General features: G+C 44.8%; 1 protein-coding gene across 1 annotated transcript in view; it reads left to right on the top strand.

Moving 5' to 3' along the window:
• F9 (coagulation factor IX) overlaps positions 1 to 17,830 on the top strand; it is a 32,441-nt gene extending 14,611 nt beyond the window's left edge. Inside the window, exons 5-8 of the mRNA XM_037512876.1 lie at positions 5,589 to 5,717; positions 7,731 to 7,936; positions 16,427 to 16,541; positions 17,283 to 17,830. Coding sequence (XP_037368773.1) covers positions 5,589 to 5,717; positions 7,731 to 7,936; positions 16,427 to 16,541; positions 17,283 to 17,830 — 998 coding nt within the window. The remainder of the gene's footprint in view (positions 1 to 5,588; positions 5,718 to 7,730; positions 7,937 to 16,426; positions 16,542 to 17,282) is intronic.
• The last annotated feature ends 689 nt before the right edge of the window (positions 17,831 to 18,519 follow it).

The raw sequence follows: 18,519 nt of genomic DNA, 5'->3' as shown, positions 1-18,519 counted from the left end.
AAAACTCCACAGAAAAACTAATTCAACTAATCAATCAGTTCAGTAAAGTGGCAGGATACAAAATCAACACGCAAAAGTCAGTAGCCTTCCTATACACAAACAATAAATCTGAAGAAGAAGAAATAAAAAAAAACATCCCTTTTATTATCAAAACAAAAAAAAATCAAATATTTGGGCATAAATCTAATAAAAGAGGTAAAGGACCTATACAAAGAAAACTATAAAACACTGTTAAAAGAAATTGAAGAAGACACAAAGAAATGGAAAGACATCCCCTGCTCATGGATTGGAAGAATAAACATTATTAAAATGGCCATCCTACCAAAAGCAATCTACTGATTCAATGCTATTCCAATAAAAATTTCAATGTCATTCTTCAAAGAAATAGAACAATTATTGATGAAATTCATATGGAATCACCAAAACCCTGAATAGCCAAAGCTCTACTGAAAAAAAAAGAAGGAAATGGAGGCATCACACTCCCAGACTTCAAACTATACTACAAAGCCATAATCATCAAAACTGCATGGTATTGGAACAAGAACAGACATACAGACCAATGGAATCGAATAGAAAATCCAGAAATAAACCCACAGATTTATGATCAACTAATCTTTGACAAAGGAGCAAAGACTATGCATTGGAGCAAAGAAAGTTTGTTCAATAAATGGTGCTGGGAAAACTGGGTCACTACATGCAAAAGAATGAAGCTTGACCACTACCTCACACCATACACAAAAATCAACTCAAAATGGATTAAAGAACTAGACATAAGACCTGAAACCATAAAATACATAGAAGGAAATATAGGCCAAACACTATGTGATTTGCACATCAAAGACATCTTTACAGACACATCACCCAAAGCAGTGATAGTGAAGGCAAAGATAAACAGCTGGGACTACATCAAATTAAAGAGCTTCTGCACAGCAAAAGAGACAGTAACAAAAACAAAGAGAAACCCCACCAACTGGGAGAACATTTTTGCACACAACACTAATGATAAAGGACTGATCACAAAAAATCTGCAAAGAGCTGATGAGACTCAACAACAACAAAGAAAATAATCCAGTCCAAAAATGGGCAGAAGAGCTAAAAAGAAAGTTCTCTGAAGAGGAAATGCAAATGGCCAACAGGCATATGAAAAAATGTTCAACATCACTTGTAATCAGGGAAATGCAAATCAAAACTACCATGAGATACCATCTCACACCAGTGAGAATGGCACATATCAAAAAAACTAGCAACAACAAATGTTGGCGAGGCTGTGGAGAAAAAGGAACTCTCCTGCACTGCTGGTGGGAGTGCAAACTGGTCCAACCACTATGGAGAGCTGTGTGGAGATTTCTGGACCTACTAAACATAGAGCTTCCATATGATCCAGCAATTCCAATCCTAGGTATTTACCCAAAGGACACAGAAACATCAATTCCAAAGAGCACCTGCACCCCTATGTTTATAGCAGCTCTATTTACAATAGCTAAGCTTTGGAAACAACCCAAATGCCCAAAAATAGATGACTGGATCAAGAAGATGTGGTCCATAGACACCATGGAATATTACTCAGCATTCAAAAAAGATAAACACATGCAATTTGCAGAAACATGGATGGTGCTGGAAGGGGTCATGCTCAGCGAAATAAGCCAGAAAGAAAAAGAAAAATACCGGATGGTCTCACTCATAGCAGGAATCTAGAAAACTTAAATAAGGGACCAGGAAATTGAATAACTAGAAGAAAGTGAAAATCAACAAAAATTATGAACCAGAGACACTTTTTGTGGGGTGAGGGGAGGGAGGGGAGGGATTGGGGTCAGAATGGAGGGGTTGAAATTGTATGGGGAATATAAAAATAAAATTTATTATTAAAAAAAAATCATTCTGTCATTCTGGTTTCCCTGGATCAAAACAAAAGAGTCTTTGACATGAGCTTACTTCTTAGGGTGCAATCTTAGGGAGCAAGGGTGAGGAATAAGGAGGTGAGGCAGTGAGGAAGGGAGGACCAAGGAGAGAATGTCATGTCTCCCCCCTGTGCCCCACTGCCACTGCAACTGGCTGCTTGATTTCCTCGGGACTCTTCTCCAAGAAGACATATAGACTGGCCTTGGGATGGTCCACCTGGAGGGGAGAAGTGAAGAATGTTCTATCAGCCTCCATGCCCCCATGTTCACAAGTCCCATTAACGGGGCACTATGAAACGGCCTCCACCTCCAGGCTGTACACATGGAGAGGTCAAGTGGCACCCCGGGCTTCAGCATCACCAGGGAAGCACCAAGGTCAGAGGTGAGAGGCATGCCGTGCAGGTCCAAGGGCACAAGTACAAGAGGACAGAGGAGGTCATGCAGAGCCGGTCACCACAGTGATGTAGAATAACCCTTGAGGCTGAGAGCAGCAAAGGTGGCACACAGGAGGTATCAGCTATCATCACTCACTTCTTAAAATGAATTTGTGGTGTTTTTTTTTTAAGTTTCCCATGTTTTTTGTTTTTAAAGATTTATTTATTTATTTATACAAGCACTGGGTACAGTCAGAGGTGTGGGAGGGTGAGAGAATTCACCAGAGCCAGAGCGGGGAGCAGAGCAGGCAGAAGGACCGAAGTACACTGCTGAGGGGAGCAGCGGGCGGCAGGAGAGGTCTGTTGTGCCATGTGGGACCCTCCTCCGGTGGCCGGGGAGCAGCCGGGGATCGAACCGGCGCTGCAGAGGCTGCGGGCAGCTTCGCAACCCAGCGCTCAACCACTGCGCCACCGGGGAGGCCCTGAATTTGTGTTTTTTAATTGAAATACCATTGCTTTATGACATCCTATAAATTTCATGTTTGTATCACTAAGATTCATTGGGTACATCTACTCCATTACAGTCACCAAGAAAAGTGCAATTCCAGCTTCACCACACCTCTGGTCCTTGTACCCATCCCCTTTCCTCCTTCACTTCTGGTAATAACTTATTGGTCTTATAGCCCAAAAGTGTATTTTTGTTTTATCTAGTTCATTTATTTGTGTTCTCTATATACCACATGTGAGTGAAATCATACGGTGTTTATCTTTTTCTTTCTGACTTATCTCACTGGGCATAATGCCCCCTAGGTCCATCCGTGTTGTTGCCAATGGCAGGTTTTCATCCTTTTTGTAGCTGAATAACATTCCATTGTGTACGTACACCATGTCATCTCTATCCACTCATCTGCTGAATGGCACTTAGGTTGTTTCCAGTTCTTGGCTGTTGTAAATAATGCTGTAATAAACATGGGGGTGCATAGATCTCTTCAAATTCATGTTTCTGTGTTTTTGTTTGTTTTTCACTTTAATTTTTTATTTAGAATTTATAATTATATTTTATTTATATTTTACATCATTCTTCCTTTTTGTACAATGCATGCTTTCTCCTCTCTGGTGTAGTCCCTGTAAAATTCCCACCACCAATTCACCCGTGCACCATCACCATAATCCCTTGTGTAAGATCATATTCCCCCCCTGTTGTGATCCCTCTCCCTCCCCTGCAGAGTGTTTCTGATTAATAGTTGCCTGTTAATTTTGGGTTTTAATTTATTATAATTATTTTTTCCTGGTCCCTTATATTGTTCCCCTTCATTCCTCCTATAAGTGAAACCATCTGATGTTTATCTTTTTCTTTCTGATTTATTTCACTGAGCATAATCCCTTCCAGCTCCATTCATGTTACTGTGAATGGCATGAGTTTATCCTTTTTGAATGCTAAGTAATATTCCATCATGTACCATTATGTACCACATCTTCTTGATCCAGTCATCTGTTTTGAGGCATCTGGATTGTTTCCATATCTTACCTATTGTAAATAGTGCTGCAGTAAACATAGAGGTGCAGGTGCCCTTTTGAATTAATGTTTTTGTGTCCTTTGGGTAGATTCCTAGGAGTGGAATTGCTGGGTCATATGGAAGCTCTCTTTTTAGGTAATAATCCAGAAATGAGATAACTGAATCATATGAAATCTCAATTTGGAATCTCTTGAGGTACCTCCCTAGTGCTTTCCACAATGGCTTCTCCACATCCTCTACCTTCTCTCACATCCTCTCCAGCACTTGTTTCCTGTTCTTTGGATGGCAGCTATTCTCACACGTGTGAGGCGGTATCTCTTTGTTGTTTTGATTTCCATTTCTCTGATGATAAGTGATGATGAACATCTTTTCATGGGCCTACTGGCCATCTGTGTGTCATCCATGGAGAAGTGGTCACTCATGTTCAAGCTGCCCATGTTCCAAGTACCCTAATAACTGACAATTTCTATTGAAAGCAGTATTGCTGTTGAGCATGGAGATAAGGGGGAAGGTGTCTGATACTCAACTCTGCTCATGTGATGCTCTAGAAACAGAAACAGTGCCATGGGCAGAGACAGTTTCTCATAATGCAGCAGGTGTCCTGCTAGTTCCTGTTATTGAAACTGCATAGGACAAACAAGGGGAAAGCACAGTAATTAGAAAACACAAAATAAAATGGTAGGATCAAGTCAAATGTATCAGGGGTCACAATGTGAATTGGGGTTACTGATCATTTTCAGTCCACAGTTAAAAATCTAATTATCTACTGTTGACAAGAGAGATACCTAAAACAAAATTATTCCAGGAGGCTAAGGTTCACAAACAGACAACACTAGTTCACTGTGAAAAGTTGGGGTAATGGTTATCTAGGATGTGAGGAAAGTTGACTGGGAATTCAACATTAACACATGATTTGCTATTCAAAGTTTGCATTGTTACAGTACAAATTCACTCACATGACTGGTCCTTTCAATAACTGTTCAAGGTAGGGCCTCCCCGGTGGCGCAGCGGTTGAGCGCTGGGTTGCGAAGCTGCCCGCAGCCTCTGCAGCGCCGGTTCGATCCCCGGCTGCTCCCTGGCCACCGGAAGAGGGTCTCACATGGCGCGCAGACCTCTCCTGCCACCAGCTGCTCCCCTGAGCAGTGTACTTCGGTCCTTCTGTCTGCTCTGCTCCCCGCTCTGGCTCTAGTGAATTCTCTCACCCTCCCGCACATCTGAGTGTACCCAGTGCTTGCATAAATAAATAAAAAATAAAAATAAATCTAAAAAAAATAAAAATTAAAAAAAAATAACTGTTCAAGGTAGACACTGTAAATATTATCCAATCCTATAAATCATTTTTTTAAAGTTGGGGCAATGGTAACCTTGGAAAGGAGGAAGCTAGCCATGTCTGGAAGGTAGCATCGGGTAATCTAGGGTTGATATTGATCTGTTTCATGCTCAAATAGGCATCTTTGCTTGGGGAAAATTCATGCCAGCATTCCAAGTACTTTTGTGAACATACTTTATATTTTAATAAACAGTTGTTTTCTTAATATTGCAGCAGCCCATGATTTAGTGAAGGTAGATTAGTCAAACCTTCAGTTTTACGCCAAATCAAATCTAGCACTGCCAACATTTTTATGTCTTTTTAAGGATTTTATCTGACCTGTCTTTTGACTTCACACTCAAGGTTCCCCAGATTCTCTCCATGAATGCCCCTAGCTTAGATCTGGTCTATCTGTGACTCGGTAGTTTCAAGTATTTTTTAGAAATACACGTTAAATGATGCTATTACCTTTGACTTTGCTTTCTTGCAGATGCGACATGCAGCATTAAGAATGGCAGATGCAAGCAGTTTTGTAAAAAGGGCGCTGATAACAAGGTGGCTTGTTCCTGCACAGCGGGGTACCAGCTCGCAGCTGACCAAAGGTCCTGTGAACCAGCAGGTCAAATTGAAATACTTTTCTTCTTAAGCTCAGAAACAGTCTCCAAATCTGTATTTGAACCTTCAGAATTTTAACTAGCCTATAGAACTTTAATCCCTGTTTTCTATTTCCTCTTGAAATCACAGAAAAAAATTAGCAGCGATTCATTTTACAAATTGCATCATCATTTGAAGTAGAGATTCTATCACTGGAATCTCTACCATCTGAATTCTTTCTTATATCTCCAATATTTTCTCTGACTTTCATATCATGAAGCAATTGATTTGTGTATAGGTCGTTGTAATTCAGCAAGTCAAATTAATGGAGTAATCCTGGAACAGAAAAGATATATAAATGATTGACTGGCAAAGTGATGTCCTGCCCTTGGGTCTTGGCTCAGCTCCATGTAAGGCTGGTGCCGACACCCATCTATTTTAAGATGTGCCGGGCTTATCAACACGGTCAAGTTATACAGCTGCAGACAACGCAAAGCTTCCCTGTCATGTCAACCAGGCCACCATGTTGGCAGGGAACTGGTACAACCAGAACATGTCCTCCACACTCATCCTGCTCTTCTTTGAAAATGTGAGCAGTGGAAACTTTGATAAAGAAAAAAAAAGTAGGCTCTGAGGAGCAATTATATTTGATAAATGAGGGGCCTTTTTGAAAGAAACTAGATACCATTTCTTTTACATTTCCCAAGTCTGATATCTTATTTAAGTGGTACGTGAAGCCATGCACCCTTCCTCAGCTAGATACCTATCTCAGCCATGCATGCAGCAGAGGAAATTAAAGAAAGGACCAGAAGCCAAGGGTGTACAAGCTGCAACTGAAATGAAGAGCATCTAATTGCTTCAACGGCCTGCCTGCCTGTCCTTCTACTTAGTTCTTCACATACATTGCTCCAAAGCCAGCCTACCTTGGAAGGAACATGAGGCGTATGCACACATGTGCCAGCATGCATTATGTGTATTTTAACCTTGAAAACCTAACTTCCAGTGTAGACGGATGACACAGTAGCTAAATCTTTCTATATTATAAGAGAAAAAAAAAAAAAAACACTGAGCACCACCTCCAACTATTAAGTGTTACATTTGAATACAGCCTTAGCTTTAGCAGAATAAGTAGGTCAAGCCTAAAATAAGCTTTTCTGCCTTTCAATAGTAATGGTTCCTTTTCTCCAGCCATTGTTGATGATTTATATTTTTACATAAGTATTTTGAACTAATTTCCTGTTTTCCCTACCACTTGCTGTCTTCATGATACTTTGCTGCAGCTGGTTGCTATAGAAATGTCTGTTATAAGGAATGTGGCTGGAAGGATAGTGAGAAATGAAAATGAAATGTGAGGTGACTTTGCTTGACTACAAATTTCCATTCTTGATGTCCCCAATATATCAGTAGACAACAGAAGGAAATAAACCAAGTCAAGGTAAAATAGTGATCGGTTTCCCAGGTGGATGTGGCTATCCCAATCATATTAGTAATATATTTGGCGAATATCTGACAGCCAGGTAATTAAATCACAACGATCCATCCCCAACAGGTACCTTAAATCCATTTTAGAGTCTAGTCTACAAAATTGGACAGAAGTCCCACTGACCTAATTCTAAAGTTAAAGTTATAGGATGCCAATCACCAGACTTCCATTTAGGGACAGCACTTGAGAGTAAGACTTTTTAGTAAAGAAACTAAACAGAAAGTCATTCGACTTTATAAAATCTTTCTAAATTTGATTCTGGAACACCTGTTCCATATCTGTAAAGATGATGGATTCCTGAGCCAAATGTTCTCTTCATGGAGGCCTTGAAAACTTTCCATGAAAATAATGCAATTAACCTTTTAGTTTGAGACTATAGCCATTGATTAGATTTTTTTTTTAATATGGATGGGCCTGCTTCTCAGAAGTGACAAGGATGGGCCTCATTCTCAGAAGTGACCAGGATGGGTCTCATTCTCGATTTCTGGAATAATACATGTTCTGTTTGCCAATGAGAAATATCAGAATACTAATTTTTTTTAATTGTTTTTCTAGTGCCATTTCCATGTGGAAGAGTTTCTGTCCCAAACATTCCTGTGAAACTTACACGGGCTGAGAGTTTTTCTTACGACATAGATGACGAAAATTCTACTGAAGCTATAACAATTCTGAATAACGTCACTCAAAGCAATCAATCATCTGAAGACTTGACTCGAGTTGTTGGTGGAAAAAACGCCAAACCAGGTCAATTCCCTTGGCAGGTACTCTATTTGGACAGTATGTCAAAACTAGAGCTTCAGGAAAGGGACAGGCCAGGTGGGAGGCCAGTGGTTAGGACACTGGACAGCACCATCAGGGCGAGAGAGGAGTTTATGCAAGTTTCAGCATTAAGCATTATCAGGTGTCAAGAGGTGGGCAGCTACAGAAAGAGAAGTCCAGGGCCAGCTATCATACAAGGTCAAGGACAGTCTGGCATCAAAGGTCCTCCATCACCCTTTCCTTGAGCAAGTCCTCTTGGGCTAGCCACTCCAACTATGCTTTCATTCTGTTTTACATGCATGTATTCCAAAAGAAGCATCAAGGAGGTCTAGATGTGGGGTCACAGGTACTGGGGTTCAGGGTACTACTTCAGCAACAGCCTTTGAGAGAACTGTCAAGAAACAGAAAGTCTCTAGTTCCAGGGCAAACTGGATCACTCTGAAGAGAGTTTTAAAAGACAAGTAGGAAGGATGAAGGCTAGCACTGGTTACTGGGACTAGAATGTGAGATAGGGGCTTGGTCCAATGCTGTGCTTCTCAAAGGGTGGTAGCCTCAAATCACCTCAGAACTTAAGAATGTGATGTTCACGCTACACCACCAATCTACTGAGGCAGAAGCTCTGGGGGCGGGACCCAACAATCTGGGTGATTCTGATGCATGCTTCAATTTGAAACCCAGTGGTCCAAAGGAAGCAGACTTGTGATAGAACACCAAACAGCAGACTCCTGGCACCTACTTCCACATTTCTCCAGGTGCAAGCTACAGACAACCCTCAAGAGAACCACCATATATATGCACACTTTAGCAATGACAGCCAAGAGCTAGATTTGTAGTCAAACCTGGACTGTAACTGAGCCTGTGTGATTCCACCGAGGAAAGGGGTAGCCCCAGAAGTGAGGAGCAGGGTTGGTCCTTACCCCAACTATGCTGTCCCATAAGGTAACAAGTAGCCACACATGTTACAAGTAGCTATTTAGATAGCCATTTAGATAGCCATCGAAATTAACTATCCTTCAACAAAATTAAAAATGCATCTCCTCAGTCACACCCGGGCACAACAGCCCCAGGTGGCTAGCGCCTTGGACGGCATGATTACAGAACATTTCCATCATGTCAGAAAGTTTGTCTAACATAAAACTCTCTAGTAGCCACAATCATATGATTCTGTAGGAATTCTGAGGGTGCCTCACTCCGAAATAGTTTTTACTGAGGTTTGGGCCTTTGCCATCAGAATCCAACAGCTTTAAAGACTTTTCAGTCTTCAAACAAGGCACAATTTAAGCCAGAATCCCTGCGTTTAATGCCAATGGAAGTTGCTGAGATTAGTTACGTATCTATCCAGTACACTTGGGAGGTGGGGACTGGCAGGTACTGTGGAGAATGGGACGAAAGGGTGGAGGGCCATCACAACCAAGACTTTATACTCTCCTTTTTGACCCTTGCTTTGGTTGAATTTGATCTTATGGCAAATAAGATCCACCGTATGTTCCTTTCCAACCCCCGCCCCCACCCGCGGCATCCTACTGGTGCTTCCTCCCTCCGCCACCATCACCCCTGCTGCCACTCATCACCTCTTTATGCTCCTTCAGTCCTCCAAAGACTGACCTCCTCCATCGACCTTTCCTTGAACGAGTCCTCTTGGGCTAGCCACTCCAACTATGCTTTTTTATTTCATTCTGTTTTACATCCATGTATTGAATTTTCTGTTGCATTTTACTATTTGCTTTCTTGCACATTTTCATTCACTATGTACCAACTTCAGTGGATTAGCCGGTTAGAACAAAGATCTTACAGTATACCGATTCTCTTCTTTGGGCTTGTGGCACGTAGAGAGAGGGGTGCAGGAACCCAGGGGAGCTGCATTAACTAAGAACTTGACTTCTCTTTAAAAAAAAAAAAAAAAAAACAGGACTAAGAAAAATTGCCAGGACGCAGGCATTGTGGGTTTAGCATTGACCCCTTGTGGCCTTCGCATTGTTCCCTTGTCATCCCAGAACTGAAGTGGCAAATACAGTCATGTGATGAGGGCTTAAAAAAAGGGGTGGGGGGAAGTAATTAAGTCCCAATTTCGTCACATCCTCTCTCACTTCCCCACTGGCCCCCTTTAAACCTGAAGCTTGCTGGTTTTAACAACATCGATTTTAATAACGCAAGCATTCGCTGAAAGAAATTTTAGGAACTCTAGCAAGCTATGCTTTTTTTCTTTTAAGCATGAGATGGTAGCAGTTTTACCACGAGGAGAAGATATAAATGATAAATATTTTCAATCTTCTCATGTTCTCACTGCAAGCTCAGAGCAAGTGCACCTTTTCTTCTTTCCCATCAACTCTGGCTAAGACCCTTCGCAGTGCTCCAGGTCGCTCCTCCACAGCTGTGCACGTGCACCTGTGCATGTCACTCCTAGCTCCCCCCTAGGAACGAAGATTCCTGCCCAGAGGTACAAAGCACGAGATTGTGCGCCTTCCCGAAGGCGTAGAGCTGAACGACTTCCTCCGGGGTTAAGACCCCGTCATCCTTCTGCAGTGTTTCCTTTGTGACCTGCCAACTGCCCCTCCACACGCCTCCACCCAGTTTCTCAGCAAAGGTTACTGGTTTCAAAAACAACAGCTAGACTGTGTGTCCGAAAGTCCCATTTAGACAAAGGGGAAACCGGAAATGAAACCCACGGGAATGTCTTCCCACTGGTGGGAGCGGGCCCCGCCTCGTCCCTTTCCGCCTGCGGGGCGGGAAGCCTGGGTGGGCCCGCGGGCCAGACCTCAGCGCACCTGCTGCGGGCGAGCCGTCCAGGGGAGGCCAGCAGCAGCCGGACTGGCACGCGCCAAAGCGTCCTCCACGGCTCTGAGGCAGGAAATACTGTTTAGCCACGTCACCCAGAGCAGCGTGGCTCAAAACACCACCCCTTGACAGACAGCGGTGAAGTGGGGGACACAGTGAGCGCTGGGGGAAGACCTCCGGCTCAGAGCCCCGGGAGCTCCCTCCCACTGCGAGTAAGTGCGGGGTGAAGGACTGGGCATGGACTAGAAAAGGTTTAGGTGCGCTGTGTGCAGAGCTAAAGGGCCACGGCGGGGAGACGACTTTTTCTTGGTGGACTTGGGGGAAAGTGAGAGGCCGGCGACTCGGCGGGGTTAAGCAAGGCCTGGCGAGCACGTAGGTTACGGGAGCGCAGCAGCTCTGGGGGCAGACGCTGGCTGAACAACTGCTTGGGGCTTTGTGGACTCTCAAGAGCTGCTGCATCACGGGGGCCAGTCGGGGCTGGACAGATCACCCGGGGGTGGAGGGGTGTCCAGGGCACTGAGTCACCTGGCGGCAGAGTCGTGCCAGCTGGGCGCGGCTCCCCTCCAGTGCAGCCTCGAGCCCCAGAAGGGGGATGCGCTCCTTCCACAGGGCTCACTGGCGACCCAGTTCATTTCTTAACTTATTCTAGAGCTTCTGTCCAATTCATGGAGCCGGAAGCCAGGCCGCGGCCATGCCAAGCTCGCCACAGAGGCTTCCCAGAAGCCCCTGCGACCCGACCCGCTCCTTCTCCTCCCCACCCCAAGCCCAGGGCGTAGGCGGTCGTGGAGGGAGGAGCCGTGGCGCTTCCACGAGGTCTGTTGCGTGCCCTCTAGTGGAAACAGAAAGGCTGTCTCTGCATCGTTAGCAGAGTAGGACGCTGGAACAAGACATACAGCCAGAGCGAAGCGATGACACTTTGAAACATTCCAGAAAGAAAGGGCAATAGCAGTGCCTATGCTGCTACGTTACCTTCAGCAACAGCTTAAGAATGAGAGCTTTGAAGACGCGATGCAGCCATGTTTTCTAGAACTTTTCGTTTGGTTTTGCCCCAGCCGTTGACGCTGCCTGCCCACAGCCTGCACATGCACAAACTTACCCCAAGTCCCCCTGGCACCTCTCCTGCACAAGGTTAGGGTCTCACTGGCCCTGAAAGCCAAGTACCTGGTCTTTGTGTTTTGTGTTATTGTGGGCCTCAGTTTGGTATTTGCCATATTTATTCACCACGTAATAAGTTAAAGATTACTCCACTACGTCTGAGAAAGAGAACACACTGGACGCAAGTAGGGAAGTGTTCCTTGTCCTTAGGTTACGTTGCTCCTCCCACAGCTGTCTATTTAAGCATTTTCACTGACAAAATGTTTTTGTGAAAGTCTATTCCTTATTCTATTCTTGGCTAAAACAATCTTTAAAATGCCTTGCCATTTTCCCATTCTTTGGCTTCCTCAGCTTTGGCCTGAAAGCTCTCCTTAAAAGTACCTGAGTTCTTGACCTGTAGAGCTTCACACAGAGATCCAGTCCTTTTCATTCCAGCAGGACACACCCCCAAGCAGACCACATTCAGTTACCATATGCACCAACCAGAACTTTGGGTTTTTGTTGTTATTTTTTGCTGGGGGCGTTAGAGTGTTCATGGTGTGTGTGGCGAGGGAGGTGCTATTTGAAGCTCCTAAGGCAACATAAACTTTACCTACGAAAGGAAGCCCTCTATTTTCTTAGCTCGAATGATAAAGTTCCAGTTAGGAGAAATGTAAACAAGACATGTCATCTCACCCGGCCACACAAAACTGTTTCAAATAGGACATTTTGTTTATTATTCCTGAAGATGGCTGGAGGCAATCCATTTCAATGGCTAGTCTAGTTTACCATTAAAAATCAAACCCCCACGAAGTAAGGCAGAGGGCTGAAAGAATCATTCCTGTGAGGATAACAAGCTGTCCATCCCAGAAATGGTTTTGCTTCCTCTGTGGAGAAAGAGTATGCAAATGTGGGGAAGATATTGTCAAGCTGGAGGTGGGGAGAAGAGCGGAGAAAGGTTTACTAAAATCACAGGAAAAGGCCAGCTTCAAGTTGAAAGGTTAGGAAGACAATAGGGCAAAAGCTATTACCGTAGACTGGCGTTGTTAAAAAAGGGCATCCAAACAGATATGTGAACGTGTATTTTGTAGCTGCATGTGGCATGTGGGTGTGTTTGTTGTGGTGTGTGTGTCTGAAAGAGACGTTAGGATTTGATGCCCATGAAGGTGTTTGATCAGAACTCAGATGCCTTCTCACAAGATAGGCTTTCCCATTTTTTTTTAAGATTTTATTTATGATTACAAGAGCTGGGGTGTAGGCCAGAGGTGCTGGGGGTGAGAGGATTCACCAGAGACAGAGTGGGGAGCAGAACAGGCAGATCTACTGAAATACACTGCTGAGGGGAGCAGCAGGTGAGACAGGAGAGGTCTGCTGTGCCATGTGGGTCAGCTCCCTGGCCAGGGATGGAACTCACGGCTGTCAATAGCTTCATGGTGCTGAGACTTAACTTGCACCACCAAGGAAGCCCTGCCTTCCCATTTTTTCCTATCATTCTCCAAAGTCATGTAGTATAAGAACTTGGCCTTGGCCAAGCAGAGAGCTCTTCCCCAAATAACTAATATTTAAATAGCTGTGATTCTGAGGTAGCCAAGCAAACATTCCAAAATCAAGTCGTTTATAATATCTTTTAATGCAAATATATTTTGGGACTTTTTCTTGGCAAAGATATTTGCTAACATTTCTAATACCAATCGGGGATTGGCCCAAAAAAAAAAAATGCTCTTCAGTTTTAAAAGAATGCAATAATACTTCTCAGACATCCATATAAAGCCGTTGAAGCTCCAGGCTCCCAGCAGCAAGTTTCTGGCAAGTCAGACTAGCTGCATCACAGTCTGTGCCCTGGGGCAGTGGTCATCATTTGGTCTGGCCTAACTAGCCCAGTAAGCTCAGGTCTGTCCAACTCCCCCTAAAAAGGAGACACACCATTATATCATTGCATATGAATTCTTCTCTCCAGTTACTTGTATCCAGTTGTAAAGAACCAGTCTCCCCAAATTTGCCTGGGGATGAAAGGCACCTGGGGTCAAGGCCAACTTCATGAGCTTGTGAGTGGGACACTTGCACAGGACCCTGCACTTGGCTAGATCATGTATTTGGAGTCCAGTGCTTCGCATTTGAGTTTTGTTGCCCAAGCCTTGTGAGACAACTGAGCATGTGCTGGGGACGGGGCACCCTGAATCCCTGCAGTCTCACCTCTCACCACCTCCAGGGAATGAGTTCCTGACGTCATGCTTCCCTGTCCCCTGGCACTTTGGCCAGCCCAGCTGCCCCCTCTCCATACCTGCCCCATGACCACTGCCATTCCCCAACTCGTGGCACCCCGGCACGCTCCCCTTCTCATTGCCACCCAGCTACTGGCGTTGCCCTCCTGCACGTACACAGGGAGGGCTCAGGCTCTGTGCTCACAGCCTAGGCCATCTTGGCAGGGGGCATGGCCGCATGGCATCTCAGGGCCAGGAATGTGTCACTGCACTTTGAAGGTGAATACCCATCACCTTCCCAGGTACCCAGCATGTCCTGGCTAGGAAGTTCCAGCCCCTTAGGAATCACTCCTCCACTGCTGACCGCTGCTGTGGGCCGGGGGGAGGGGAGAGCACCTTGCCTTACCCGTCCCTCTGCTGCAAGGCAGTGGCTGGTGGAAAGGGGACCTGACAGCCGAAGGATATGTGCATGCAAAATTGTAGAGTGCAGCCCACAGGCACAGGTGAGGATCTGCATTCTGCAGCCAATACCCATGTCTGAGGGACACAGCATTAAATAGCAACTTAAAAACACCACAATAGGTTGCAAGAAGAAAGGGGTAAGTTTTGTATCTTAGTATCTTCAACAGTATTTTTTGCCTGTCTTTGGAACCAAGGGCCTGTATTTTCATTTTGCAGTGAACCCGAAACATTATGTAGCCAGATCTGCCTGGACTGAGCACTTTGAAAATATAAAGGTCACCACACCTTAGAAATTCTGAAGCAGATTTCTCAAACACAGAGATCTTCGTTTTCTCACATCCCTCGCCCAAATATTCTGATTAAAACTGGGTGGGTCCCCAAGTCCGCATCTGGCAAACTTCCCCAATCAGTCTCCAGCAACTGGTCCACAGGCCATACTTGGAGCAATCCTGGGTGCGCAGGAGTAGGGAGTTTGTAGCCAGCAAGGCTAGGGTTGCCTCCCAGCTTCACCAGGAGCTCGGCTCAGGGCACTTAACAGGTCTATGGACCCTTGCTTCGCTCATCTACAAAGGACAATATTACTATCTCTCCACAAAGTGTTGATTATGAAATGTACCTGGAATACTTAGTACAATGATCACTGCCCATCACAAGCAACCAATATGTATTTGAAAAAATAAGATTGTTCAATCTGAGTGGGAGGTACACTGGTGTTTATTATATGACTGTTGAGCTTTCCTATATTTGACAACTTTTCAAAATGGAAAACAACAGCTAGCGTGAGCAGGGAAGCCAGACACTGGGAAGAAGATGGACGTGGCAAGAAGCCAGCACCATGGGTCTCCAGCGAGGAGGCTAGTGCTTCAGTCTCTAGGACTTAGTAAGTGCTCAGTAAATTGAATTCAGGACAAAGAGACCCCCACTAGAGCGTGCCCCAAGGCCTTTCCCTGACTCACCCGTAGAGGGGCCGATCCCCACTTTTTGAATGGATTTTCGCCTGGGGCTGTGTGTGCTTTCCTGAAAGGGCCGCTGCTCCCAGAGCTCGCGAGTTCCCATGGAGGGTTTACCAAATGTTGAGTGCGCCCTCTCGTGTTCACACTTCTCAGCGCTCTTCCTCAAGAGGGGATGGAGGCCCTTGTTCATTGCAAGTGAAATTCTCCAAGTTGATCTAGGTGTGAGGGTGACAAAAACATGCGTGGTCTCCTCTGAGGGCGCAGATTATAGCCAGAGAACTGTATTTCCTGATACCTAATTAATGACTAGGTTCAAAGCAGCGCCCGAAAACCTTTTTACTTTACTCTCAATTCAAGCACAGGTAAGTAGACCTTTTAGGGCAAAGCAGCTCACCTATCCAGGTAGGGGGTGTGGGGTGTGGCCAGGGGAGAGTGGACGGGACGTGAGCCCTGCCTCTCACTGGCGGCCGGGACGGCCTTGAGCACAGCCCTTAAGGAATCCATCAGTTTCATCTCTTAATATTCCGGTATGGGAAAGCTTTGAAAAGACATTCTAGCAAACGCAGTCCTTTTTCTCTTTCGAATGATCTGTATCGAGATTTCCTCGTGCAGGGACCAGAGACTCAGTAATAACTATTGATGCCCAGGAGTGAAGTCAGTGCATTCTGGAATGTTCCTGCGTGTCCCCGTGAAGCAATTCCTGCTCTCTGAGACTGTGATTCACCCACAAAAGGAATCCCAGTGTGGGGGCCAACAAAGGAAGGCACTCCTTCGTGGCTGCCTCATCGAGAGCGCCCCCTGGCGCTCACTGCCCCTTCCCGTCAAGATAGTTACAGAACCGGCTCTTTGGATGGTGGAAACACTCTCCTTCCCCTTCCCCCTGCAAAGCTGACACTTTCCAGAAACACTCCAGTTCTGCCAGCACCTATAAGCCAAGTTTTTGCCCACTCCTATAAACAGCACACCCATTTTTTTCGTTCTGAATCAAATCTAGTATGTAGTAAGACTCATAATTTTGTTTGCACAGGTCCTTTTGAATGGAAAAATCGATGCCTTCTGTGGCGGTTCCATCATTAATGAGAAATGGGTCGTCACAGCGGCCCACTGTATCGAACCCGGAGTGAACATCACGGTTGTGGCAGGTAAAAATGCTAAGGGCTGGCACTCTGCAGCAGCGCTAGCTGTATCTTCTATCTCTGCGGTGTACTTTATCAAGGTCTCATAGGACCGCTGCGAAATAATTTGGCTAGTGCTGGAGGGACCAACTTGTGCCATCCTCCATGCCTCCAGGTGGTGGACCTTTATTAGCACTCACCTCACTGGGGTTCAATCGTTACTGATGTGTCCACATCCCCATCAGACCACACCTTCCCAAAAGCCATGCCTACCACTGATTTTTGTATCTCGAAACCTGGCACAACCTGTAGCAGATCCTTGGCCAACATTTGAGTGAAAGACTAAATGAATACATTGTTTCTGCTCAAAACACGGGGTCAAAATACTTGAAATTGGAGAAGTATCGAGTAATTCATGAGAAGTAAATTTGTAATCGCCTGTGAAGAGCATAAGTCTTGTAACAGCCCAAATGGACAGGACCGTCCTTATGATGGCCCTGAATGGTCTTGCGGCCCTCATGATACTTCCCCAGAAGCATAACAATAAGACTGGGGTCCTTGACACTTCGCTACCAACTGATTCAGGAATGCAGAGCGCACACTTGGAAAATCTGTTTATGTGAAAGACTATTTGTGTCTAAAGAGAAGTTTACTTTCAGTAAGTGAACATAAGCTGCCAGTTAAGTACAGGATGTTGGGTGGGCTTCTAGCAAATGTGCTTCTTTATGGAAAAGACTGTGACTGAAAAAGAAATTTATTTTTCAATAGGTGAATATAATACGGAGAAGATGGAAAATACGGAGCAAAGGAGAAATGTCATCCGAGCTATTCCTCACCACAGCTACAACGCAAGCATCAATAAGTACAGCCACGACATTGCCCTTCTGGAACTGGATAAACCCTTAACACTAAACAGCTATGTAACACCTATTTGTGTTGCTAACAAGGAATACACGAACATCTTCCTCAAATTTGGATCAGGGTATGTGAGCGGCTGGGGGAGAATCTTCAACAGGGGCAGATCAGCTTCGGTTCTTCAGTATCTTAAGGTTCCACTGGTTGACCGAGCCACGTGCCTCCGGTCCACAAAGTTCACCATCTATAACAACATGTTCTGTGCCGGCTACCATGAGGGAGGTAAAGACTCGTGCCAAGGGGATAGTGGGGGACCCCACATTACTGAAGTGGAAGGCATCAGTTTCTTAACCGGAATTATTAGCTGGGGTGAAGAGTGTGCGGTGAAAGGGAAATATGGAATCTATACCAAGGTGTCGCGCTATGTCAACTGGATTAAGGAAAAAACAAAGCTCACTTAAAGAAAAAAAATATTTTCAAGCTTGAATGAGTAATGTTCTTGCTCTTTACAGGGAGAAGTTGATCTAGAATTCATATTTACTAGAACAAATAGATTAGAAAATGTGATCACTGGAAAAATATAACATGGTAGGAAATCTTAACCGGATCCAGCCCTTGACAAAATGATGAAGTTAAATTCTTTTTCCTGCCCATCAGCAGCACCTTCCTGATTCTCCCTCCTCAGCAACATTCCATGTTCCAGATTTTTCTTGCTTCTCCCACCAAACATTAATATTCATTAGCTCTGTAATCCAGGGCATTTTGTCTAGTCCATCACAAAACCAGCACCAGCCACATAAAGGAAGAACACAGGAGCAAGTTCACACAGGACAGGTTCAAGTTCATCAGAAGCACTACTTCCCTTTCTGTACCCTTGTTCCTGTATCCATTGCCTTTCCCAACTCCTAATCCCTATGCCAGTTTTTCTCCTTGTTCCTCTCCCCACTTTTCCCTACACAGGCACTACTACCATATACAGTACTCATGTCTATCAAACCCAGACTTGCTTTTACTTTTGTCTTGGACTTGCCTTTCAGACCATAGGGATGAACGTGCCTGAAGGGCCTGGGGGGAAAGTCATGTTGTGGTAATAATGGAAGGACTGGACCTCAGAATAGTTCCCTAAGCACTTGAAATTGATATGGTAATA

The sequence above is a fragment of the Talpa occidentalis genome, unplaced genomic scaffold (assembly GCF_014898055.3).
Source record: "Talpa occidentalis isolate TD23 unplaced genomic scaffold, MPIMG_talOcc4v2.1 talOcc4.15, whole genome shotgun sequence".
Taxonomy (NCBI): Eukaryota; Metazoa; Chordata; class Mammalia; order Eulipotyphla; family Talpidae; genus Talpa; species Talpa occidentalis.
This window is presented reverse-complemented; position numbering and strand designations above follow the sequence as displayed.